The following is a 26,985-nucleotide window of genomic DNA, read 5'->3' as shown; positions in this document are numbered from 1 at the left end:
GTTCTTCATGTGCTGCGACCTCCGTCATTTCCCTTTGTGCCCCCATTCGATACCTGCGCATCTTCTTTATGAGTACTATTTGTCGGCATATGAAAGTGTGAAGTCCATTTTCACACGATTTCGGCATCCTCTAGCTCTGACACGGTGCGTCATTCGACAAAATTCCATTTACATTTTCGTGTTCATTTTCGTGCTCAGCTGTCTCAAGCCTCTTAGGCATGTTTACAATGCATTGTGTTGTGCCATGCAAACCTCCTGAGCATTCAGGAAACAGGTAATACTTCTGGTTATAGAGTCAGCAGTTTGCATGGTAGCAATTAAATAACACGATTCGGCATAGAGGAAGGGCTCGATGGCCTAGTAATATAGAGGTGAGACAAGCTGAGGGGGGACTGACTTTTGGGATTGAGTTGAGGGAGAGAAGGTGGTCAGCAAGGCAGTAGGTCAGAAGTGGAAGGACGCTTTGGTCAGCATAGGAGAGAAGCTTACAGAGGACTTCGCTTATTTTGATTCAGCTAAAGACTTCAGATAGACAGGTAATTATCCTACACCCATCCATGATTCAGGTTCAACGGTTCGCAAAACCCAACGAGTGACCATTGTCTTTTCTGTAGTCTAGTTCCTTAGTGTAATTTTGTACCTTTCGCATTGCCAAGTGATAACTCGCCATGCTAATGGCGAGTGGTCTCATCAAGGATGAATGATGAGTAGTTTACATCACCCCAGCAATTAATTGCATAAACAACTGGTTCAGATCCCTTCATTCTTTAGAATGACACGACTTGGCGATTCACCTCCTCCGCGTTTAAATGGAATTTTGCACCACCCTGTATAAAATGCAAAGAAGTGTAAATACTGATAAATGTTTGTGTCTGTGAACACAATCTGTGAGCTCATTTCCATCCCCTTGTGGACTTTTTGATACATCAGTGGCGGCACGTTCTGGTCGCCACCAACAACACTTTTGGTTGCGCGTCACAATCGCGGCACCGACTCGCCTGGGCGTTCCAGCCGATGCACCAAGTCCACACTTTTGGTCGTAATTATTAGTGGCGGCTTTTTCTAAACGACGCCCCAAGGTGGGTTAATAGATTAATAGGACTTAGTATTTGAAGTATAAAAGTTGAAACAGGATAATCCTTCTTGAAGTTGGTAAAAAAGCCGAAACGTATCTACGAGGATAGGACTATTAGTGTGGCGAAAGAGCCGCAATCTATAAAATACACGAGAAGCCAGATCAACATGGAAGCTCAAGTCCAGAAGGAAATCCAAGTCCAGAAGGAAGTCCATATCAAGATGGAAGACCAAGTCCAGAAGGACATCCAAGTCTAGATCCAGAAGGAAGTCAATACCCAGAAGGAAGCCCAACTCCGGAAGGAAGCCCAACTCCGGAAGGAAGTCCAGATCCAGATGGAAGTCCAGATCTAGAAGCAAGTCCAGATCCAGAAGCAAGTTCAGATCCAGAAGCAAGTCCAGATCCAGAAGGAAGCCCCATCTTTGTATAAAGGGAGGAATGTCAACGGTCAGTTGACTGAAGAAGGATATCAGTGATAAGAGTTGTAAATGTTGAAGCGACGACAAAGGAATAAGAACTTGAACTTGAATTAAGATTTTAAGCAATTATGGAAACATTGAAATTTATGTAAAAGTCCTATTATCCTTATAGTAATACCAGCGTATATGTTCTAAACTATGATATCAATGTAAGAAGAAAGATATAATACAGTACATTGGAAGACCCACTGTCTGGTTAACATTTCAAAAAGGAACCCAAAACCCTGTAGATATTAGCCGTGGAATAAAGAATTGACACCATAAGTAGGTAGCAATAGTGCCATTATCATTAAACTACTATAAATTTACATGACAGCTGATATTTTGCAAACTACCACAAAAATTCAGTTACAAAAAATGTAAAAAATATTGTAATTATAATTATAGAGTACATCCAGAATGTTCTATTTTTAATGGAAGAAATGTTAATGAAACTATTAAGGTTGCATTAACACACCCAACACACGTTTTTCCTTAAGGTCAATCCATATGAAGTCATACAACATGGTTGCTTGACCATTTTCAAAAAAATATATTTTTGTGTGGTGTGAGCCTCATATCTTGACTGTTCAGAACCACTGCTATTTTATATTTACTATAACCGATTTGAAGATGGCGGGCATTTTTTTATCATGGCGCGCGTCATTTTCTCCCTTCGTAAGCATCAGCGGCAACTTTTTTATCTCAGCTCTGGTAAGTCCTACGACAATGAGACAAAATTTGTGATGTTAAGCACATTATAGGCTACAATTATATTTCTGTGTAATTTTCTAAATATTATTCCTTCATAATAAATTTTAAGGTCAAAATTGTGTATTTTAATAGCTCAAAATGACATTTTGGGACATTTTTTTGAGGGGGAAGGCAGTTTGTTTGACACTTGAATTTGTTGTACAAGTACCTGTGTACCAATAGAGTATGTCAAAATTATTTGAAGCTTGAGACTTTAATATTCTTTTTTCTACAGGGTCAAAAACGTGTACTTTTTGTTAAAAAATTTCAAGTTCAGGGTTAAATATCTCTGGTGGGCATTTGTTTAAAAATCTGAAATTAGTACACAATACAGTACTTCATGAAAAGTAACTTGAGTAAAAATTTTGAGTTTGAGATTCAATTGGTTTAAGAGATACAAAACTCGTGAAAAATTCAATATTTTGCATTAAATATGGTATGCCTAATTTCATTTCTTATTAACATTTTGTGTTAAAATTCTGCAAACTGTAATTTGGAATGAACAACATTACAATCCTGAAATGGCTCTGCAATAAAGTATATATGCGAGGGCGTGCTGAAAAGTAAAGCTTCCTATGTTTTTATTTTCTTTGTTACCTTGTAAACGCATTTTGGATTTTGAGCAACCATGCATTGCACTTATAAGACTTTCCCGCTTCTCAATTGAAGGTTTCAAACTTCTATCGCCAGAGGGTGCTGAACTATAGCCAGGAAAATGGCAGCATGTAACCATGCAATGTCGGTGGAGCGCCTGAAGTAGCGTGCAGTTATCGAGTTTCTAAACGCAGAAAATGTGCTACAAATTTGACATTCATCTGAGACTGAAGGCATTTTATGGGGATGAATGCGTCGACATCAGTACTGTGCGATCTTGAGTTTATCATGCTCTTAAAAAAAACACACAGCTGAACACGATTCCGATGACCTCCATCAGTTGAGGTTCGCGGCCTTTCATTCCATTCTCTCACATAGCTGAGATTTCTTCAGCTGGTATTTAGAAAATTACACAGAAATATAATTGTAGCCTATAATGTGCTTAACATCACAGATTTTGTCTCATTGTCGTAGAACTTACCAGAGCTGAGATAAAAAAGTTGTCGCTGATGCTTACGAATGGAGAAAATGACGCGCGCCATGATAAAAAAAATGCCCGCCATCTTCAAATCGGTTATAGTAAAAATAAAATAACAGTGGTTCTGAACTGTCAACATATAAGGCTCACACCACACAAAAAATAAACTTTCTTAAAAATGGTCAAGCAACCATGTTGTATGACTTCATATGGATTGACCACTTAGTAAGTTCATATATACAATATCAGAAATAGAACAATATATATTTGCATATATTTTTTTTATTTGCTTTAACCAAACTACTCAAATATTTTACAGGCCTTTTACCAGAAAAAGCCTTTCTATAAAAAATGTATCTTTACGTATGGTGGCAAAAACAATACAAGTAATTTTAAGCGTGTTTTTTTTAAATAAAAAAATCAATTAAAAAACTGATTTAATTCGAAAAATCAAAAAGAATGAATTTTTAAATAAAAATCGTGATTTTTATCCACCCTGATTGTGATTGAATCAGTCCTCCCCAGTTCGAACACCCAATATGCCTCCTGCCTGTTACTCAGCGAGGCCCGTAGTCAGAAGTGATCTCCAGGGGGGGGGGGGGGTCACGGGTTATCAGGGGGCGTTGTAAACCAAATCCATTTTTTAAAAATTTAACATTATTAAATGAAGGTAAATAACATGTGTGGGGGCTTATTAAGTTATATAAAATTTATAAATATCATATACTACACAAATACTACATTTTTCTACAGCTTTTAAAACATCTCTTGAAATGTTAATTGATTGACTGGTACTGAAATCATTCCTTACACACTCCATACTACTTTAGATCATACAGATATTTATATATATCATCCCAAAAGAAAGCACAATATTCAATCACATTGCCTACAGTATATTCCACCCCCCAGCCGAAGCAATTAAACTCCCCTTCCTTCCCAAAACGTGGGAGCTGTTGTTGACCTTTGACGCAGATGCGGATGGAATTTGAATGATGTCATCAAAGTCACAGATTTCTGTCTAAAGAGGAGGACGCAACAGGGACAGTGAAGGTACAGATAAAGAAGCTCCCCTATGAAAGAACTTTCTGAAGTCTAGAGAATATTCTAAATACTTGCAGCTACTTCTGCTCATAAACAAAATGAGCGAATGTAATAGATGCTGTTCATATTCTGCAGACTTATCCTTAAAGTTGTGAGTTGTCTACATTTTCACTCTTCACTGCAAACAAATTATGCAAAATAGTTTACTTAATGTCAAGGGGGGCTGAGCTCCCCTCGCCCCTGCACTCACCACTTTGACACACTAGCGATCCCGGAGGAGCAGCGTAAAAGCAGCATAAGCGCGCCAAGCGGAAATAAAATTTCAGAGTATCTCTTTATATTGATGCCTTGTTTGATATTCCAAATATTTACATCATAATAACTGTGTAAAGTTGTATCATTCTTTTTTACTTACCCTGTATCTAAAACACTTTCTGTATGTTTCAGTGAATATGTTGCACTGGTGCTGACCTCCTAATATAGTTTTGTATTTTCAATGTTTAAAAGTATTACCTTCACTTTAACTAATGAAACTTGGATGTATCATAATTTTCAAACTTCCATTGTTGGCGAGAATTGGACCCATTGCAGTTTTCCATTTACTGGATTGTAACATTAACGAATTAATAATTGAATGTGAAATAATATTAAATGAAAACAATGGAATGTAATAGAAATAATTTATTTGCGTGTCTTTAATAAATACATGCAGATCCAACAGGATACTACTCATCGTTGAGCCATCCGTCTATGTGCAGGAGCATTATCAAGCGTGGACCTCCAAAGGTGAATCGGTTGTGATGACGTCGTTTTCGGAGCGATCCAAGGGGAGGCTCCTCCCTGTGTACCTCTGGATCCACCCCGTGAAGGAGGCCACCCTGGTGAAGACGGCGGGGGAGTTGGGGGAGCCGCAGGGGACGTTCCCGAAGGACACGATTCCCGAAAGACGACCGTTGCAGGCCAGTGGGCCGCCTGAGTCTCCCTGAAATAGTAGAGAAGTGTTAATGAAGAGCTTGATAGCAATGACGTATTTAGGGGAGGCAGGGAGTCCGGACCCCCCTCCCCCCGAAAGACTTAAACATACTAAAATTAAATAATCAAAACATACTTTTTTAGCATTTATTACATAATCCATGGTTATTTGTTACACCGGAACTTATTGGAAGGCGAGAAATTGGGATCATACGGTTTTAAAGGACATTACCAAATATTTATGCACACTATTACTTACGATAATATGCATAAAATATTAATCAATTAATTAATATTCCTTTTCGTCAACTGAATCTAACTCCTTTTTGTTATTCAATAAATATTTAATTCTTTATCTATTTGACATTAATTTTTGCCACGGCATTTATTTTCATACAACTTTTGTCGATCTTAACTACAAGTAAGTTAGATAATGGATATGTGTTCTTATGTATCTATTCTTTTACCATACTTTTACCTATTCATGTTACAATAACAAGATAACATTAATTAATTTACATATTTATTTAATATTATTATTAAAATTATGTTATTGTTATAATTATTATTACTATTACTGAGACACTTGGTCGACCCCCCCCCCCAGAAATATATTTCTACATACGTTCCTACTTCATGGGGATGGAGCAGGCAATTCTAATATGTACTTCTTCTTTGTTCATCTAAATTGCTTGGAAGAACTGAGAACAACATGAAGGCCTAAATTACAGTACTAAGCACAAATAAGTCCCACACCGCAGCCGTGCGGTCCAATACGAGACGGGCTCTTGCTACGGGACGCGCGCTGGTTCGAGTCTCCTGGGGGAAGCGTAATAACTTTCCTTCTGAGATTTCGGCCTATGTATGGAACCGGTGGCCACACACCATTGGGAGGAAATTAGGGAGCTACGAATGACTAGCGTGAGGCCGTCATGGAAACCTATACCCTGTCCCAGCTAGCTCTGGAGTAAGTCGCGCAAAATGGCAGAGAAAGGTGGGAAATGGAGTGGGCAGAGCGAAGCAGTACACGCTGCTGGAAAGGCTGGTAACTTCAGTCGCTTTCCCCCTCCATGCAATCCGGTTCCTTCTCACGTGTTCATTGGTGGAGCGGTCTCGCGTCACTACTTGAGTAGAGACTTGTTTCCGTTCGTCTGCTCCAGAGATAGATTGTTTTAAGTCCACTTTATGCACAGCAAGGCTAATCGGGGCTGGACCTACAGTTTACAGTGGAATCCGAACCACTATGTGCCTCTAACTGGTATCGAAACCGAGACCCCTTGATTACAAGGCGACGACGCTACCACTGCGCCATCGGAGAGGCCCCAGAGATAGATGCGACAGAGTGTATAACACCGACTGGTGGTTCGTCGTGCTGACCACACGTCATCCCACTAATTAAATATTATCATTAAATATAAAGAAATTGCTACATTTACAAACTAGCAAATTAATTCCTTGAACAACTGGTTCAAAATGTAAAGAAATTAAACGATAAGTGAAATGTTTTAATAAGTGTTAGAATTTATTTAATTACACTGATAAACAATAAAATACTCCTTTAAATAAAACTAAGTGATCTTTATGTATTCAGATGTGCTGATAACGAATATCGCATCCGTTTTCCTGTATCACCTAAAGTTTTTGCAGAACACCCACATTTTATAGTTTTATGGTTTCAGGTCTCCGCATACGGCTTAACGTTTGTTTCCTAGCAAATGGATAAGAACCTTTTAGCCACCTTGTGTGTTTATGACTGGCACTTAATATTTCGTGGAGGAAACATCTCGCAGTAGAGTAATTTCCTGTTTCTCTGTTAAAATTTGTTCTTTTGTGGGTTAGTCGAGTCTTAACTTCCTTTCCGATAACTTCGCGAGTAGCCGTTTTTTATGTTTGTGTATGTTCGTGAAATTGTAAATGTAATATTGTGTATAGTGAAGTGAGGTGTAAGTTGTATTTTAACAAAACGATCAGGGCATTCATAATTGTTTTTTAAAAGAAATATATTATAACACAATTAATGAGTTCGCCATGTCACGCAAATGTGTGAATAACCCGAACTTGTTTTGTTATGTTTGCGGGGAATTTACTCCGAAGTCACAGAAAAATACTATCTCTCCTATAGTGAAAAAAGCATATGAGTTGTATTTTGGAAGTAAAGTAGACGAGGTAAAAAGCTGGGCACCAGGTAAAATTTGTTGTAATACTATGAACAATATTTTACGTAACTAGGTGGAGGGGCAAAAACTAAGAGACATTAATAATACCAGTTTTCCATAAAATTAACATGTAATGCTATGTTTTATTTACATACTTTGCGGTAGCTGACGAAAAGAAGTGAGAAATGGAGAAGAAGTAACAGGTCAGTCTAATTTCTGTGTTCAAGGGAGGGTTTTGTTCAGTTTCCTTAGATATTGGTCTGAATGTCTCAGCGCCTAAGGCGAGAACCACCTTCGCAGCTAAGGCTCCGTTCCTTACTAGTCCAATTTGATTTAATTTTAAAATCTTATTTATGACTATAGTAGTTCGTTTTAACCCCAATTTGTTACCAGCTCTAAAGAAATAAAGAGAGAGAGAGAGAGAGAGAGAGAGAGAGAGAGAGAGAGCAAGAGAAGTATGCAACGTTCACACACAGACAGACATAATTCTTGGTTATTCCTTCGTATATTATTCTTAGTACAGTATGTTTGAAGTCAAAACTAATTGTTTTTCTTTGATGTTATAACAAACTCTTCCCCATGGGATTTCGTACCCTGGATGTGATCACCGACGCTACGGTAGTATTGCAGCTGGTCGTACAATTGTAGAGTTGCAATATTATGGTCCAAAGTAATGGGGAAATAATCAACTCAGCAATAGTCCCCACCAGACACTCAACAGTACAGCTCACCGCTCAGGAGATGATCCCCAGCGGAAGTGCAGTGAAGTAGCGACAGGCGACTCCACTATTAGGTTTAGGGGAGTGAACCCTGAGTGAGAAACACACGTGGGCTCGATGTAACCCGTGCAGCGATACAAGTCGTTTAAGGTTACCAGACGTCCTGTTTTACCTGGACTAATCCTCTTTTTTCCAGTCCTAAAAATAGTCCGCCAGCTTTTGAGGAAAATTTGGAAATGTTCACTTTTCTGGGATAAAGACAACTGCTTAACTTCAAGATTAGTAACAAAATGTCATTTAATAATAATTGTTAATATTATTTCAGTCTTCAATTTCTAAGCAAAGAAATACGACACTCTCAGTTGCAAGCGCAAAGCCAAGAAATTTTTCTTCCAACAAGGAAAAATTGTTGGACTTTTGCGTCACTTCTGTTGTCGCCGCTCGTCGCGTAAGGTTTTGATTTCAAAGCATTTGTGATATCTACAGCGGCTCATGGTGATCAGCAAGTTTCTAACAATAGGTAAGAATATGCGATACGCCGAGACTTTCTTTGATTTGAGTTTCACGACATCAGAATTCAGAAATAAACAATAGTTTTTAACTGCTGTACTCTTTTTAGTTGTTACATGGCAATGGAAAATTGAAGCAGGGACGGCGACAGGGGTGGGCACGGGTGGGCAAGCGCCCACCCAAAAATTCCTGTGCCCACCCGATTGCCCACCCAATCAAATTCAATAAGTACATATACTTGGGGATATATGAATGATTCAATATATAAGTGTATTCTGGTGTTCATAACACGTATATTTAACTTGTGAATATTATCTATGATACAAATATTCACATATTATCAACACATAAAAAGAAATGTTGTCATTAGAAGGTGAAAGTAATTACTAGAGCTATTGAAACAAAAACTGTGATCAAATTAATACTTCCATGATTAAAAGTAGCTAGTAGGCTTAGGAGGCTCAAAATTATACAGGGTATGATCAAGATTAGATCAGAATTTAGGTTGAACTTAAGGACTGTAGCTCCGGGTCTCCACATACGTATATAGTATATCCCGGCCTGAGTATAGTTAAAATAATCTCCACAAAAACAGATGAAAATATCATCTTAGCGCTACTTCCTCCAGCAATACAATAATTTATTTCGACCTTTTAATTATTTTTTTCATTCATTGTTTTCTGCCTAATTGGCAGGTTTTTCACTGCAATCTCCAGCTTTCCCTATTCTCCGCCTTACGCTTCGTAATAGCATACGACCCAGTTAATTTAATATCATCCATAAGCTGATATCTCTTTCTTCCACGGACTTTTCCTCCTTCAACCATTCCCTCCAAGGCATCTCTTAGCACGCAGTTCCTTCTTAGACAGTGTCCTAACCAGTTTCTTTTCCTCTTCTTGATGGTCTCCATTATAGATCTGTTTTCACCAACTCTCTTCAGTACGGCTTCGTTTCTTACCTTGGCCGTCCATTTTACACGCTCCATTTTTCGCCATGTCCACATTTCAAAAGCTTCGAGACGTTTCTCTTCATTTCTTCTCAACGTCCAAGTTTCTGCACCATATAGTGCTACACTCCACACAAAACATTTCACTAATCTCTTCCTTAGACCTATGTCCATGGGTCCACAAAAAACATTTTTTCTTCTATTGAAAGCTTCTTTTGCTATTGCGATTCTCATTTTCACTTCTTGTTTGCAGCTCATGTCACTGCTTATAGTGCATCTGAGGTACTTGAAGCTATCCACTTGCTGGATTCTTTCACTGTTTGCTCTCACATTAATATTCCTTGGTTTCCATCCTATAACCATTGCCTTTGTCATCTTTACATTAATCATCATCCCATACTGCTCACAGCTGCTGTTTAACTCTTCTAACATACTATTTATGGTTATTTCATCCTCAGCGAATAATGCCATGTCATCAGCAAATCTTATGCAGTTTATTCTCCTTCCTCCCAATTTGACACCTTCTGTTCCCTGGAAACAATTTTTCACTATATCTTCTAAATAGATATTAAACAAAGTAGGCGATAGGCAGAATCCTTGTCGTACCCCTCTTCCGATTTCACAGCCTTCTGTCATTTCGTCTCCTGTTGTCACCTTAACTCGTTGATTCATGTATAAGTTGCTTAGAAGTCTCCTCTCTTTCCAATCTACCCGAATTTTCTTCAGAATTTCTATCAAAGGCTTTCTCCAGGTCTACAAATACTACAAACAATAAATTTTAATAAACCAGTTATGTATGGAAAAAGCTACAGAATTATTCAATTGCTAATAAGTGGCTTATATTTAGAAATCCTCGTTCGACACACAAATTTTGCCACATGAATCAGCCGAATCTGTAGACGCAGCTGAAGTATAGAAAAAAAGTAATGTCACGAAGTACCCAGAAGACGATTTTGTTAGTTTGTTTTTAAGCCCACTTTTATGCTCAGATAGGCTAATCGGGACTAAACCAACAGTTTAGCGTGTAGTCCGAACCAGTGTGCATTGTGCTTCCACCAAAGAAGGGGGAGTCGAACACAGGACCTCTTCGTTATAATGCGACAGGGTTATGCCATTGGGAAAAAATATACAGAAAGAACTCGCACCAAACGAGACAAATAGTTGAGACTTTCGGAAAACAACGTCATTGTTCACGGAATTAGCTGCCTTGATCCGCTAATGAAACGCTGTGCAATTGAAAGTACCACCTCAACTTTCTAAGAGGTATGAACTAATGAAACTCCATTTTTGGAAGAGTAAGTTGTGGTTGATTTGTTTTATTTTAAGTCATTTCTCTGCTAATTTTGATAATGATGACAATAAGGTTCAATGGTGATTAGATGAAAGTAACGAAGGGGCGAAAACAAACACGCTGACACTCAAAACACAAGCCCTCATAAATTATTACTTTGACAGTGGTTCCAGGTGCCAGGGACTCGTTGCCCTGACAGAATAAAGTTTCCAGGGTATGCTGCACAGGATAGAGGTTGACATTCTAGTGTGTTCGAAATGGTCACGCCACACAACCCAAGTCATCTATGAAAAATAGATGAATTATTACTGGTACGGTGATCAACTTCGATGAATTCCTTGTGTCCTAAATCATTTTGTTACCTCAAAAAATATTTCATGTAACCATACGTGTATTGTTTGCTTCTCCCGCATTAGTAACATGACAGTTCAGGAAACGAATAGCAACTTAGCTAATAATCTCTTCAATTCTGAACAGATTTTTCAATCTTACTCGTTTATTACTTATATTTTGTCAAAATAGCCTTTCATTAGCCTAGGAATACTTCATGGACAATGATCAAAGCATTCGTTTTGTGTGTGTGTTTTAAATAATTCCTAATAAGATGTTCATTGTATTCCAAATATTCAGTGGCGGCGATTAGGAGGAGCGGGAAGTGAGGAATGCAGTTCCCCCGCCACATTTTGCCACTTTTTGCCCCCGCACTATGGCCTCTTTATGCCACCAAGAAAAGTATATTGTCCTTGCCCTTCAAATGTTGGCACCCAATCGCCGCTGCTTAAAACATTCAGATAGATTTCTCAGTTGTACAAACCTTGTAAGCTAAAAAAAGTGATTCCCAAGGAGTAAGAAAACTCTTTCAGTCAAAAATGCATACGATGAAAATACTATGCTCAGGAACATACATTTTAAATCACGAGAGACTTCATGATTGTCTACCATCGCACTTTCTATTATTGTCGCCGAATACATAAAATCAAGTATGTGCCTCGTATTTGCAACACAAGCTTAAACCTAATTAACATTTTTTTCACTGTATTAACATGCATGAAAGAATGTGATTAGAATGTATGGCTGCGCATGATTAAACACTTCCTTGAAATGATTGTGTCCATCAGAGATAAAGCGAAAGGAAATAGAACAAGATGTGAGAATAGATTAGAAAAGAATAAAGAGGAAAACAATAAATGGAAAGGGAAAAGAAGTAAGAGGATAATCGGGAGTGTAAGAGAGGGGGGATACATACGTCTTACATACACATATATACTATATATGGTCTTACATTCATACTGCCCACCCTAATCTATTAATATGGAGCTTCTGCCCACCCGGTCGAAAATTTCTGGCGCCGCCCCTGAATTGAAGTTCTGTGGATGAGCGATCTGAACCATGCCGAAACCCAAATGTTATTTTAGTAACTACTTACCTTACAAAAACTGTTTCCTGACTTTATGCCTGGAAGAAACAACTCCCAGGCAGAATGTCAATTTATGTTATTCTCTTAAAGTAAGAGACCGAGTTTCACAACCGTATAATATTACGGGCATAGTGAATAAATATTAGAATATTCAGACATATGCCTGTAATAATTCCTATTATTAGTTATACGGAAACGGTGTAAAATTGTTTTACAGGGGTGTGTGATCTATAAGCTCACCAAATGCTATATATTATTTTTTAAATTCTTTGAAATACAGGATGAGCAATACAAAAGTATTCTGGCTACTGAAAGAAAATCAGCAAACTGTTGCTGCGGACACACGCTCTGCGTAATTGATGTAAATCAACTCCCACGCACTTCGAAAAGGATACCAGACCGCAGCGGAAGGCTTTCTGCTACCCCTAAAATCTGCAAATGGACTGCTCCTTCCCTTCACCCCCGCTCCCCTCGATTGGGGATCTTCTCGTGAGCGGCGAGCTGTACAGTCGCTTACAGAGGAAGGGTGTCACACGACGTACGTCTCCATGCGTATTGCTTACATTCAATATAAAAAATATTCCAAAGTACAGTATTTCCGGATTAAGAATGTTTTCAAATTCCCTTTAATTGTCTTTTACCAGCACGACTGAACAGCCATGATTTGATTTGATTTGATTTACAATATTGATAATCTATGTTTAGAAAATAATATATTTATAAGTTAAATAGCCGGCCCCAGGGCGGAGTGGTTAGCACATCGCGCTACGATGGCAGGGATGCCGGGTTCGAATCCTGGCCTGGGCATGTATGTTTGCGAGTGTTCATTCACCAATTTCATCATATCATCACTCATCCCCATCTTCGCAAATTAGCCAAAAGCGGCATAAAAAGCGAAGTAAAATAAAGCAAATCAATCAATCAATGATAAGTTAAAAAATACTTATTAGGAATGATTCTTGTAATGACGAACATGTCTGAATGTGAATTAATAAAATAATGGACATTTCTCATCACGACTGAAGTTTTAAAATAGTCAGGATAGGGAGTAAGAGTAGTGAACCATCCCGGCCAAATTGGGACGTCTGGTAGCCTTGCATCAATGGTTATAAAACCAAAATTACTAAAAATCGCCCTTGGGTACGGGCCTGTTTCAGAACATGTTTTTGTTACATTCAGATTATGGTTGATGCAAAGGTTTGTTTTACCAGAATTTAATATTATTACTCGAAATATGATTATATGAAAGAGTAATGATCGAGCTAGTTTGTTACAAAATTGCAATGTAATGTATCTCTTCTATTTTAGAGTTGGAAAATTACTTTTGCGAATGATACTTCTCTACTATGCGTAGCTGTATCTGAGTAATTTGATGCAAAAACGATGATTCAAGATATTTCTTGGGACATTTTTTGTTATATTTACTAATGCAATATGAATGTCGTGGATCTACGTAAAATATTATATCATACTGGTCAGACACGTTAAACATGAAGTGACATCTATCGATACTATTTCAAATTTAAGCAGAATATTATAGTTATTTGAAATAACTTTTACGTATAGTTCGTTACTTTACATGAAACAATGGAGATAAACGGGGATTAGGTTAAATACAAAGTAACGGCCATTCCCTAGTCCGACTAGAATACTGAACATTTGTAGTCGAGATTTCGATCCAAACACTCAGTGCATTCGGAAACCATTATTTTACTGCCTGATAAATTAAACATCTATAAAATGCCAATTGTAAGCAATGATTCAAGGTTGTTTGTAAAGTGAAATTTAAAACCTCAATCTATTCATTTCCCCTGTTTTTATTGATAACATAAGGACGCATAGAAAGTCTCAACCCCAGAGCTTTCCAATTTTGAATAAATATGCTTTTATTACTAATGCTGTTTCTTGGGTTAGTGGAGAGTTACAGTCAGGTTCAAAAGTAGCAAAAGGAAAGCCAGATTGCAAAATGTAACACTAACTACAAGTTGCATTGGAAAACATAACATGTCGCTCATGAAATTAGTCATCACTTTCACTGTCAAAATGCCCATGTGCTGGGCACCAAGTTTGGGCAACTGCCAGACCATGGTGCCCACCTGCTAGTCTGTTCATTGAGCAACGGTTCCTAGCTTATGGGCACAACATGTATGAACATTTATGTACCTTGAAGTAGCTGGCCTGGCAGTAAACCAAACCACTATTGAATAGATGTTTTGTTTTAGTCATTGAGGACTCTCAGAAGATTCATAACGTAGATAAATACATTGCTCAGAAGCAAATGGTGAAAATGTTATTAGTCTATGGGCCTGCCGAGAATTCGGTATAATTTGGGGGTACTAATTTTCCTTTATGCCGCAGTTATATGGGTGTCTGAGGATACCAAAAACCATGATTGCCATTTCAAAGTGACAGCTCATAGAAATGGCGACCAATCCAAGATGGCGGATGTTAACATTTTTAAGAAATGGCTATATCTCTGAAACCAACGGTGCGATCTCAACGATCGTTGTTTTCAAATGAAAGCTTAATATATGTTCTATATTTAATGCTATCTTAGGATTTTCGATAGGAACAACCGTCAAGTAGTTATCACGGATTAGTAAAAACTTTTCATATTTTCTACTATAAGTTTATGTTTATCGTTAATTTATTAATAATCTAGACATCTGAGAACAAAATGTTCCGAACAAAAATTGTAGCGTAAACGCTTACCTTTAATTTGACATATTACACTTGTTGATTTTTACCTTAGAATTCATATAAAACGAATGAAATATGTGGAGTGTGCAGTTCTTAATGCATATTAAGAACGTAAAATGTAAAATATATGTTAATTAATGTTTGACAATGTCAATACAATCCACGAATACAATGTTGCCAGCTTATGCTCAGACCCGTGAAGCAGGAAAAAATGGGGTACATGTATGGCACAGTTACAAATGTGAAATGTTCACATTATTTACGAAGAAACAACACAATTTCGAGCATAGCAGGTGAAGAGCTATAGGAAACTACATGATACATTGTGTATTCAACTTTGGCCTAGGGGTAGGTAACCTTCACCGAAAACCCTCTGGTAGTGAAAGTGTTATTACTGGTACAAAAAATAGAAAGAAAAAAACAGAAAGTGTGACTGCATGCTTACCACACACGCAGATCGTCCTCCTTGGATTGGTCCAGTACAGACTTGGCTTTGACCAATTGCAACAGCGTTGCTCCATAGCTGCTGGCACGTTGCTGTGTCAATTGTTGGGACGCTGGTGTACTGCAGGTACTCGGGCATTATGGGAGTGCTGCCTCGGCTGGTGCTTCCCCACCCAGACACAATGCAGTGCGATCCTGTTGGGAGAAAGAGAACAGATGTAAATTCTTATTCATATGTGCAAAGTGTCTCACATTTGCCTTAAATTCAATGACAATAATTAAGAATCTCGCATACACATATAGTTTGAAATTTAGTTTGGAATTACGTTTTAAGACCACTTTATGCACTTATAGGCTAATCGGGACTGAACCTACAGTTTAAAGTGGTATCAGAACCACTGTACAATGTGCCTCCACCAGGTATCGAACCCGGGACCCATTGATTACAAGGCACATATTACAAGGGTGTCTCAAAAATATGGGATTGTTTTAAATCGAGTGGCGCGAGGGGGTTCTTGCGCACCCCTTAATTTTCTTCCGCACCCCCTTCAGCACCTCCTACGTTCAACTGAAAACACTAACTCTTTTAGTGTGTCATATTATGTCTTGTCGTCATATTGAGCGCCGTATGTTAGGTACTGAAGTAAGACCGTTATTATTGTATGGAACAGGCAAACACTGAAAGAGATACCGATATACAGTACATACTTTTCTGTACTGGCGGGAGCCTCTATAAGGATCAGCGGCCGGATTTTTTTCTTTCGTCAGCATTGTTGTTAAGCATTTTTTTCTTCTTTTGTTTCTTCAAGTGGCCTGTTTGTGGTTTTCGATAATTACATATATCTCGGTGGATCTCAAACTTTCTCAGTCCGGGACCCACTTGAAGGATATTATCTACACTTTATGGGACCCATAACCATGGGCGCCGGCAGAATTACTTGTAGAGGGGTTACATTCTAGAAAAGTAAATATGGAATGTAGAAGACTAATTTATCTAGTCTAACTTCTAACTAAACACACATTCTAAAAATTGATTTTTTATTCTTTTTACTCGCCGAACTAATGTTGGGGCTGCCTTTTCCGCATAAGCTGGGGTATGTTGGGTTCAATGTTGGTTAAGTCGTAAATCTGAGTGAATGTCAAGTCTATTTCTGTACTTGCTTTTCACTTGAATCAGATATGATAATCCATTTTCACACAAATATGAGTGGAGAACTGCATGAACAACTTTAATGCCTCATCGGAAAGTACAGGATATTCACCTCTTAAAGATATCCAATCTAAAAATTAACTTTTAATGCCAGAATCACAGCTGATATCACACAGGTGTTCTCATAGTTTTACTCTTAGGTTTTTAAGACACAGTAAATAAATTTTCGAGCCCGACTTCGCGACCTACGACCCCCAGCAGTGGGTCGCGCCTCATAGGTTGAGATACGATGCTACAGCTTAATGTGACATATGTTTTTTTTTTCTTCTTCTTCGTTGCATGGTTGATAAAAGGTTTATTTTCCGCCTACTTGTCCTTCCTCACACTGGAGCAAAGATTTCAGCTGCTCTTAAGCTATCACCAAGTCTTCTTCTTGTTTCTATGTATTTGTTCCACGTAACATGCCTAGTAAACGTACTATTTCAGGCTTTTTCAAAAACTGTTAGGAAGAGGCCCAATGTTCACGAAGAAATTTTACAGTTCGTTGTTGGCGATAGTGTGGCCGGTAGAGGGATCTTAACGAAGACGAAGTTGCTGTGCACTTCGCGTTTTGTCCTGAAGTTGCAGACGGAAGGTAAAATGTACTATTTTGTACCTCTATTGGTTACATTGAAAAGTTCAAAAATTGTGTTTTTAAAGGCAAGGATAATTTCATTTTGTATTTCACTACATAGTTCAATAAGACTGCAACGTGTATATGAATGTTCACACTTTCTTGGAGTATAAGAGTTAGTATTAATTATCATGGACGTCGAGGAAGAGGGCATGGGGGAAATGAATATCAATCTAAAGTTATGTATTTCACACACATAATTTAATTTTAGTCAGTAATTTATGTTAATCAGTGGCGGCGATTAGGGTAGCAGTTGCCCTCCGTTTTTTGCTATTTTTGCCCCCGCACTATGCTAAGCACTATGCTAAACCTTATATACCAAGGGAAAGTAAATTGTCCTTGCCCCCCTCCCCCCCAGTTTTGGTACATTGCTCCACCAATTTTGAAAGGTTGCATGCGTGTTTCATGTTTTCCTTATTTTCAGCATCGCATCCCCTAAATTTCTTTCCGCACCCCCTCAGCACCTCTAGATGATTAATCCTGGTGCCTCCGCTGATAGTAGTGGTAACTGCTGTAGTTTGTATCCTCCACACCAGGATTCGGAAAGTTACTTCTTGAAAGTAACTGTGATACAGTAACCTCGATAGAAAAGTAACTCACTTATAGTTGCAGTTACTCGTTTTAAAAAGTTTTTCACCTAAATTACTGCTAACTTAATATTGAGTTCCTATCCGACAGTTATTTTATTCTAGCTATGAGTCATGTAATATGTTTAATGCAAGAACTGTTACGGGGATGTTCTATTTTGACATTATTTTAATGGCTGGGAAATCTAAAATTACAATTCTTTCTCACTGAATTATAATTAACCACGTGGATTAATATGTACAAATTTTATCGCAAGAAAATTCCACGTAAAGCCCTATTCTTTTCTTGAAAAATATTGCGACATGGAACATTTTTTCGCATGCAAATTAATCTAAGGTAAGGTGGTTAGTTCCCTGCGTACCGTGCCATTAAAGCACATTTAGGGGTAGGGTCCCCACACATTCTTGATTTCGGCCAGTTTGGAGATGATGGGATCAGCACCAGCTCCGGCCGCCTTCACTCCACGGAGTGGGAGGGCAGTTTTTCCAGAGCCGCTTTATGCGGGGACAAGGCCGGAAAAACTCCGACCGTAGATAACCCATCCCGGGAATCGAACCCGGGTCTTCCGCATGGCAGTCAGACGTCCTAGCGACTAGACCACCGCTGCTGTCAAATTAATCTACGGTACGAAATTTTCTTTCATTCGATAACATAAAGGGAAGTAGCCGTAAACATTATCAGTTACTTGGAAAGGTAACTGAATTACATTTACTGTTGTTTATTTTCAAGTTCATTTCAGTTGCAGTTATCGTTACTTGGCAGGAGTAACTGTTACCTGTAACTGCCTTACTAGTAGTGTTGCCCACGGGACGAGACGGGACAGGCTTTTAAAAATTCGAGACGAGACGAGATTGATCATGTGTCCCTTTGACAAACGAATATTTTCGAGACGAGACAGCATTTCACAGCATTTCCACGAGACGAGACAGGCCAAAGTCTCGTCTCGTGGGCAACACTACTTACTAGGAACCTTTCACATAATTTGAGAAGAAAATAAGTTGGTGCTGACGTAGACAAAAATGTCCGACATAGTGTCACATGGTGTTATTGTATAAGTATCTATTCCAAAATGCATTATCGCTTTTTCCCTACATGTAGTTACCAGTTTGAGGTCCATAGGTGTCCAGACTAATCGGGCGAACGTATGTGTTGAAAGCAAAGGGTTGAGACACGCGGACGAGCGCTATGTCATTCCGAATGGTTTGCCTGTAAAAGAGAGGAAAACAAATAATAGCACAGTAATTGAATGATTGACATTACTTAGGCAACCAGTAGTTAGAATCATTATTTCTTCCTTTTAAGAAAGTCCACCTGAAGGAATATTTTCTCAGATAAATGTTTAAACTCAATTTGCAGTAAACTAGATAGAACTTTACTAACTGAAGTAAATACGAAATTGCATGCACTAATGTGGAAACATCTATTTTTAAAGCTTTAAGCAATTATTAAAAAGTGGTAATATTTATTCGGATGAATTAGGGTACTGGAAATAGGCTTAAATGTACGTGTGTGTGTGTGTATATATCGTACAAGGGTACATTGTACCCCCCAAATTTTTGAAGGGGGTACTGTTCCCCCTAAATCCGTAAATCGAGTTGTACCCCTTGTACCCCTCCTTTGGTAATTTGACAGCAGACGCAAGGTGCTACTGTTAAAAGAACCTATTTTCAATTCGCCCAACTTACAAGCCTATAACTTATAAGCATTATCTTCCTTACAACAGAAATTCAAACCATTGTAAACTTATTCTACTACATTGTGGTTGCTACTAGTTAGTTCATTGACCTAAGTTCTTGGAAACTTCTTTAAGGAGATGAAAATTGTTTGAAATGTGTGTGAAACGATGGAAATAGAAGATTTGCTCTCATAAAATCACGCTGCAGACGAATGCTACTTTGCGGGGGGGTACACTTTTCTAAAGAAATGGTCAAGTCGATTCGAAGATAAGATACAAATCTTCATCAGAAGAGTATATGACTGACAGCATTTTCGTTTGAATATTTAAAATGGAACTATCCGAAACGAAATACTTACACGAACGAGACGAAACACTACAGACGAACTTGGGGGGTACAATGCACTCCTGTACCTCACCCATATTTTTCGTAACTTGGTAAGAGGGTGTCCGGAAAACTATTCTTAAACCTATATATTAAGATATTTTTTTAAAAAAATAGAGTCCCGATTAGCCTTTCTGAGCATGAAGTGAATCTAGAATAAGTTTTAATAGCTTCAGAGTGGAAACCGAAACAAGGAGAATAGATGAGGCTGTGACAATTCTCGACTCATCCCATCGCGATATCATTCCTTGGTGAAATGAAATTTTTCCTAGACATTTAAACAGGGTGCAATTTACGATTTTATCAGAAGGGGGGGGTATTTTTTCCTATGTATTAGGTATACTTATAATTGGACTGGACATTAATTGCTTAAAATCTAATTTTGATATCGAATGCCACACAGACACAACGCGATTTTAAGTTAAACCCTCAAGTCAAACTGTAAGAAAATGACATTAGTCAGATGAATGCATGAGATAAATGAGGCTCACTGCAGGTTCCATTGGTAAATTTTGGATTGGATTCACAAGGTCCTTGAGTGAGATGGGAATGTTTGATTGATTTTTTTTTGGTTTATTTTACTTCGCATTTCTGCCACTTTTGGCTAATCGCGAAGATGAGGATGAGTGATGATATGATGAAATTGATGGACACTCACAAATAACATCCATGCCCACCGGGATTCGAACTAGGGACCTCAGGCGTCATAGCGCGCTATGCCAACCCTTCCGCCACGGAGGCCGGCGAGGTGGGAATGTGTTTTGGATTTTCTTTGTAGATGCGAAAATCTTTAACTGTGACGCGTACATGTTTTTGCTTACATTAAAGTTTGCATTATTGCAGAACTGAGTGTTTAATGCTGGTTGCTGCATTGGCACTTTTCATTACCTGTTGTAGCCTTCGTGTGTTATGATTTGGGCCACGTCTCTCCTCTGCTCCGTACTGTCGATCACTCTCATGTTGTGTTCGCCAGCCACGACCTGGAAAGGAATGAAGACGTTTCAGCACTTAGGCTATTTGGCTCCGCCATATTACATGGAGTCAAGCCCATTAACGTAACTACGTACATTCAACACATCTACCTGAAGACAAAAATCTCCATACCTCTAATAAAAAATCAGCTATAACTACAGCCACGGCTCGAAATGGACCGAAGTGTACCGGAACGGCCTATCATATTATATGGTAAAAGTTTGTTTCACCTCCACCTTTTGCTCACATAGCCTATTCAAGCCTGGGCCTACAGTTTAAGGCAGGGTCGTTAAAGGTCCAGGAATTTTAAATAAATTCAATTCCGGTCCATGAGAGAAAATCCCCAAGCGTAAATGGGCTCTGAACCGTAAAGAACCTTTTTATCTGTAAAGTATTTTAATTCGGTCCAGGAATCGTTCTTCCGGATCAATTTCAATACTGTCCAGGAATCTTTTTTCAATGAAACAATACGCAACTTGGATCGAATTTAAATTGTTCGAGAAAAGGTTCCGCTCCTACTGGCCGCGGTGGCTCAGTCGGTATCGCGTCTGACTACCATGCTAAAGGCCCCGGTTCAACTTTTCTAACGTTGGAAGCGGCCCCGGCGCCCACCCAGTGTCCAATAACATGGGTACCTGGGGGAAACCCTGGGGGGTATAGGCGGTCAGGGGCGTGATGCTGATCACATCACCCCCACTCATAACCGGATCAAGAAAGTGTGAGGCGTTACCCGCACACCCCCTATACGCCTTCATGGCGTGGTGCTAAGCACAGGGGAGCACTTTACATTTTTTTACCTACTGCGAAACCCAATAGAACATATTAGAACGTATGGGTTGCTGGAACTATAACAAGTCTGGTTTAAAGTTACAAGTTCGTCAGTAATTCCTGATTACAAAGTGATTGCATTAAAAGTACACTATCGGATCTGGAAGGCCCTTTACACACATTTAATAGTGTACATTGAGACTGACGTTAGTCTTAGAACACAGCACTAAATATTAAGTTAATACGTGTACTTTTAACACCCAATGCCTATACTCTGATCCTTAGCTTGAAGTCACTGTGGATTCTCCTTCACTGGAACTTATTTCAATTTCCACCCGACTAATGGACATGCACGTACCTTGAAGGACCAGGGTTGCATCCCGGCCATGCAGTGGGCGGCGGTGACCACCCACACCTCGTTGACGATGGACCCCCCGCAGAAGTGGGAGAAGCCGCCCGCCCTCACCGCTTGCAGAGATACTTGGTAGGGGAACTTGCCTGAAAAGGAAATTCCATGAACTGCTTTTCAAAAGGTATTCCGAATGTCACTTTCAATATAATATATGCTAGAGTTAAGTTAGCATGTTTAAAAAAATACATGCTTCAAGGCTGAGACGAAATGTCACTAACTCTCCACAAAATACAAAGGAAAGTAAAATGAAAATCTTAATTTGTTTTTGTAGTAGATTTCTACATTTACAATTGAACAAGCTATCTGCATTTTAGCACAAATCCATTGCTTATATACATGTATCTTCAAGTCTGGTTCAATGCGTGGATACCTCAGGAAGAATCTTCGGTGCACGTGCAGTCACTTATGAGCCACTGTGAACAGAGGCCATTGTTGAACTTCGTACTCCATGCGTAAACCTACTGGTATTGTAAGCAAGCATAGATAGATATTCAATTCCCATTTGTCGAAAAATTTAATTTACGACTTCCAGAGGACAAGAAACCGTTCGTCTTCACTGGTGCAAGTGTGTGTGGAGGACAGGCAATCTTTAAGATGACAAAGTTGGCACATTGAAGCTAAATTGATCAGTGTGGCAGTTTCAGGTAGTTTCGTAAATAACGGTTGTTTCCTCATGTAAATTTGAGCTGCATATAAAGTCTGCCACCTTCCTCCGTGCCGAAGTAGACTACGGGAAAATATTTCAAGTGGCTAATGTCAATATACAATGAAAGACAATGATTTATCGATTGAAGGGATGAAGTAAATGCGTAGACAGATATATATATATATATATATATATATATATATGCACATATATATATATATATATATATATATATATATATATATATATATATATATATATATATGCACACACACACACACACACACACACACATATATATATATATATATATATATATATATATATATATATATATATATATATATACGTATATATATATACGTATATAAATCACACGCAGCGAGAAATAGAAAGAGAGAGATAGAGATGGTAAGAGGGATAACCAGCAGAAAAGGTAACGGAGGATTAGAAACAGAATGCAGAGAAAATGAAAAAAGATGGATGGAAGGGTAAGGAAAAGTGGAAATGAATGACAGATGAAGTAGAAATGGAAATAAGAGAAAAGTGAAAAAGAATAAAGGAGAATCCGAGAGAGAGAGAGAAGAGGAACTAGAAATGAAGAGAGAGTAAGAGAAAGGAAACGGAAAAACAGACAACCAATTGATAAAATAATACCAAGGGAAAAATCAGATAAAGCAAAAGAAAGTAAGAGAGATGTTAGAGAAAGGTAAATAATGAACAAAAATGAAAGGGTATATTTAAAAAAAAGACATAAAGGAAAAGAGGAAATGAATCTACTACGCAATCAGAGATAACCAGCTACATAAATCAGTAGCTAAATTCAACTATTTAGCAAAGAAAATAATACTAAAGAGGAAGTAAAAAGTAGACGTAAATCAGGGAATTTACCTTTCCCCTCGCCCTATATCAAAGGATCTAAAGGTTAAATTTAAAAGAGCAATTTTTTCCTCCAGTTCGGTAATGGTTCATACCATGGTCCGTTGCACTAAAAGAGAAGCATAATAGGTGAGTGAATACAGAAGTGCTTAATCTACATTCAATCAACTCCTGATATTATTAGAATAGTTTCAGGATGATTCAAAAGTCCCTTCCAACCACCTAACGGCCATGATAGTAACAGGTTAGCCCTAAGAAGAACCATATTGGGGTGTTCCAACCGGACGTCCGGCATATTGGTGGAACCCACATTGAATTCAACTCAAAATTTTTGAATGGGAAAGGGGTGACGTGATATATCAAATCAGGTTAGAATTTCAAGGGAAATGCAATAGTGAAGGTTTTTCATCCTATCTTTTATCAGTTATGGCTGCATTATTGTAACAAATGTCTAATTTTCCAGGTGTGAAATTGTGAAGTTATATATTTATTAATGTAAAAGTTAATAAATTAGAAAGGTATTTTCTAGGAATATTGTTGGCATCGGGGCATCGCCTTTATAAAATAAATAATTAGCAGGCTGCGGTCTCACAAAGATTTAGAGCTGCAGATATAGATGGTGTAAATTGCTATAAATTGCCTCGTTGGCCAAGGACGTTGAATGGCAGACTGCTACTTTGTCACCGAAGAATCTAGGTTTCATCCCCGTCCTGTATATTGCTCCTTCATCAATTCCATCGTTCGTCCTGGTCCTTGCGATTATGCCAAATTCACGATAATGTAAAAATTGAAATCGTACTCTTAGAAGTATTTACGCATGTTTCACAGTGCGACAGAAGGATACTATAAACCTTTTTCGAGCAGGCCTCATCTCCAGGAAGCTATCAACTCGGGGCAAGCCTCGGCATCTAACGACCTGTTGGGTGAGATGAGTCAAGGCAAGGATACTATAAACCTATTCTACTATTAATAGAACATTCCAAAAACCCTTATTTGAGAGATACTGTCAAATTTCTTTACGGCTTAGTAGAAAATTTATTAGTTCTTAAGATCTTTTAAGACAACATATTGTAAGTAGCATTGACAAATATAATATACAGAACAGCTACCTTGGCTAGCGCTGAATCCACCCACAATCCGCGTTTCTTCAATTGCAGCGGTGCTGCCATTTCCTGAAAGTAAAACAAAACATATCACTAGACAAACATATATTACACATTTGCTCCTTCAATATGCACCGTGTGCCCGACCCTGTGGCCGAGCGGTTAGCACATCGCGCTGCGACGCCAAGGGTCCCGGGTTCGAATCCTGGTCGGGCTTGGTTGTTTGTGAATGTCCATTCATCAATTTCATCCTTTCATCACTCATCCTCATCTTCGCAAATTAGCCAAGAGGCACAAAACGCGAAGTAAAATAAACTAAATCAATCAATCAATCAATATGCACCGTGAAGTTAAGAGTATACAATTTTCACATTAATAAAAGGGCTAATGAAGTGAAGTTATAGGTTTCACTTGCTGCCAAACTCTCTGCAACTACAATGTTTAAACTGTTTCCTACATTTTCAAGTTTCATGTTCATGTGTTGATTTATAACTAGACCTCGGATTTCTTGTTTTTAACCTATTTTTTCCTTTACAGGTATGCAAGAAATAATAAGTTATGTCAGCGTTTCGTTAAAAAATGCAACAACTGATGAAGTTTTATAGTGCCTAAATAAACCTATTTTGCTTGTTGGAACCAATTTTACGTTTATGCGCAAAAATCAAGCCTTTTTTAGGTTTTTATATATTTTTTAAGGTTTTACAGGATTTTTATCTCACACAGAGGCATTTGCTTTGTTTGGTCACGAAAAAATTCAATGACAAATGTGTTTGAAACATACTCTCTGTCGATATCCCTTCCTCCAAGTCAATGGAAATTTTTCAAAGCTCCAAAGCAAGCAAAATGTCTGGTGCCACTTTTACCTATACGTACAATCCAAAGTGGTCTGATCTGTGTGGTCTTGCTCACTTTTGCGTCACTTCGGTGCTTTGTGGCATTCACGCGTTGCAAACTAACATTTCAGCATTGAAGTTTGCACCACTGACTATGTTTTTGTTGAAAGATTATTTTCAGCATATAAGATGATCCTCACAGACAAAATTGCGGAGTTTGACTGTGGATAACATGAAAAAAGATTTTTGCCTAACTATGCGGCGAAGAGTGGAATTTAATAGCAAATTTCCAATGGTAAGTTCTGCCATCGCCGTAGGGTTAGGCAACACACATAACGTTATGCAAAATAGTGCGTATTTCAGGATATGGGTGTCCCATTTTCATTGCCGGTGACTATACCTAATCAGCATTTTTCATCAATTTTGAACTATTTTAAGTTGTTTTGAACGTACTTTAAGATTTTTCGAGCATAACTTAAGATTTTTTAGGACTTATTTTACGGTTTTTAGAACCTATTTTAGGATTTTTATAACCTATTTTAGGGTTTTCCGAACCTAAAAACCCGAGGTCTATTTATAACTACTATATGTCTTGGGGAGTAAAATCGAATAGTTAATAGTAGGCGCCGTTAGGGGTGTCCGACGCATGCCACCGCACAGGGCCTCGCTCTTCGAGTGGCCTCTCGCTTAAAGTTTCTATGTGCCACAGCAAAAGCACAAACCCCTGAAAGAATGCTGGTGGACGCGGGGTCTTTCCTGGGGTTTCCCCCTTTTTTAATTGTATTATTATTGTTATTTTTAAAGACCCGGGCGGCATTATTCTCCAGGGTTACCTCCGAGGATACCCATTTCTTAGAGGCTAGGAAAATTCCGACCTGAAACCACACCCCGGAAATTGAACCCGGGTCTCCCACATAGCTGCCAGATGTCCTACCGACTGTACCACTTTGGCTCACATATTATTAGATGTATAGATAATGTAAAACGCAGAAATGATGTTCCAACAGTGTTGTATTCTCCGTGAAAGACTTTGACAACCCTGTCTCATCCCTCATCCTGCAGAGATGTTTGGGCTTATGGCCAGCATCATCCTTTGTGGAGCTTCTGTTGTCTTCTGTCAACGTGTTATAGTTGTTTCATCTATTCGCCATTAATCCTCATCTTTGCGATTAGTGAAAAGTGGCAGAAAAGCGATGTAAAATAAAGCACCTCTACTACTCAACGCAGAAAGCACTACGTGTGCCACAGTTGACATCTGAAAACGTTGACAGAATTTATCTCCCTTCTTCGCTGTTTTACTTAAAATTACCAACTTCGAAGCTTTCGCTACACCTGCCCCACTCA

At 38.5% G+C, this 26,985-nt stretch overlaps 1 protein-coding gene across 1 annotated transcript; it reads right to left on the bottom strand.

Moving 5' to 3' along the window:
- Nucleotides 1–5,096: 5,096 nt before the first annotated feature.
- LOC146004855 (trypsin-like) lies at nucleotides 5,097–26,490 on the bottom strand. Its single transcript, XM_083143880.1, has 7 exons — nucleotides 26,475–26,490; nucleotides 24,815–24,877; nucleotides 22,127–22,266; nucleotides 20,917–21,008; nucleotides 19,071–19,174; nucleotides 15,559–15,752; nucleotides 5,097–5,384 (listed from the first exon to the last, which is right to left on the bottom strand). Exons 1-7 carry the CDS (start codon nucleotides 26,488–26,490, stop codon nucleotides 5,169–5,171), a joined length of 825 nt encoding a protein of 274 aa, XP_083000006.1. The 3' UTR covers nucleotides 5,097–5,168.
- Nucleotides 26,491–26,985: the final 495 nt, after the last annotated feature.

The sequence above is a fragment of the Lepisma saccharinum genome, chromosome 22 (genome assembly GCF_977018435.1).
Source record: "Lepisma saccharinum chromosome 22, izLepSacc3.1, whole genome shotgun sequence".
Classification (NCBI taxonomy): Eukaryota; Metazoa; Arthropoda; class Insecta; order Zygentoma; family Lepismatidae; genus Lepisma; species Lepisma saccharinum.
Note: the sequence above shows the minus strand (reverse complement) of the source record. Positions and strands in the feature narration are given on the sequence as shown.

Excerpts from the sequence above, each read along its gene's own strand:
- LOC146004855 (XM_083143880.1), bottom strand. Across the intron at positions 22,267-24,814 it reads TGGATTCAGCGCTAGCCAAG|GCAAGTTCCCCTACCAAGTA; the intron begins GTAGCTGTTCTG and ends TTTCCTTTTCAG. Across the intron at positions 21,009-22,126 it reads TGCAACCCTGGTCCTTCAAG|GTCGTGGCTGGCGAACACAA; the intron begins GTACGTGCATGT and ends ATTCCTTTCCAG.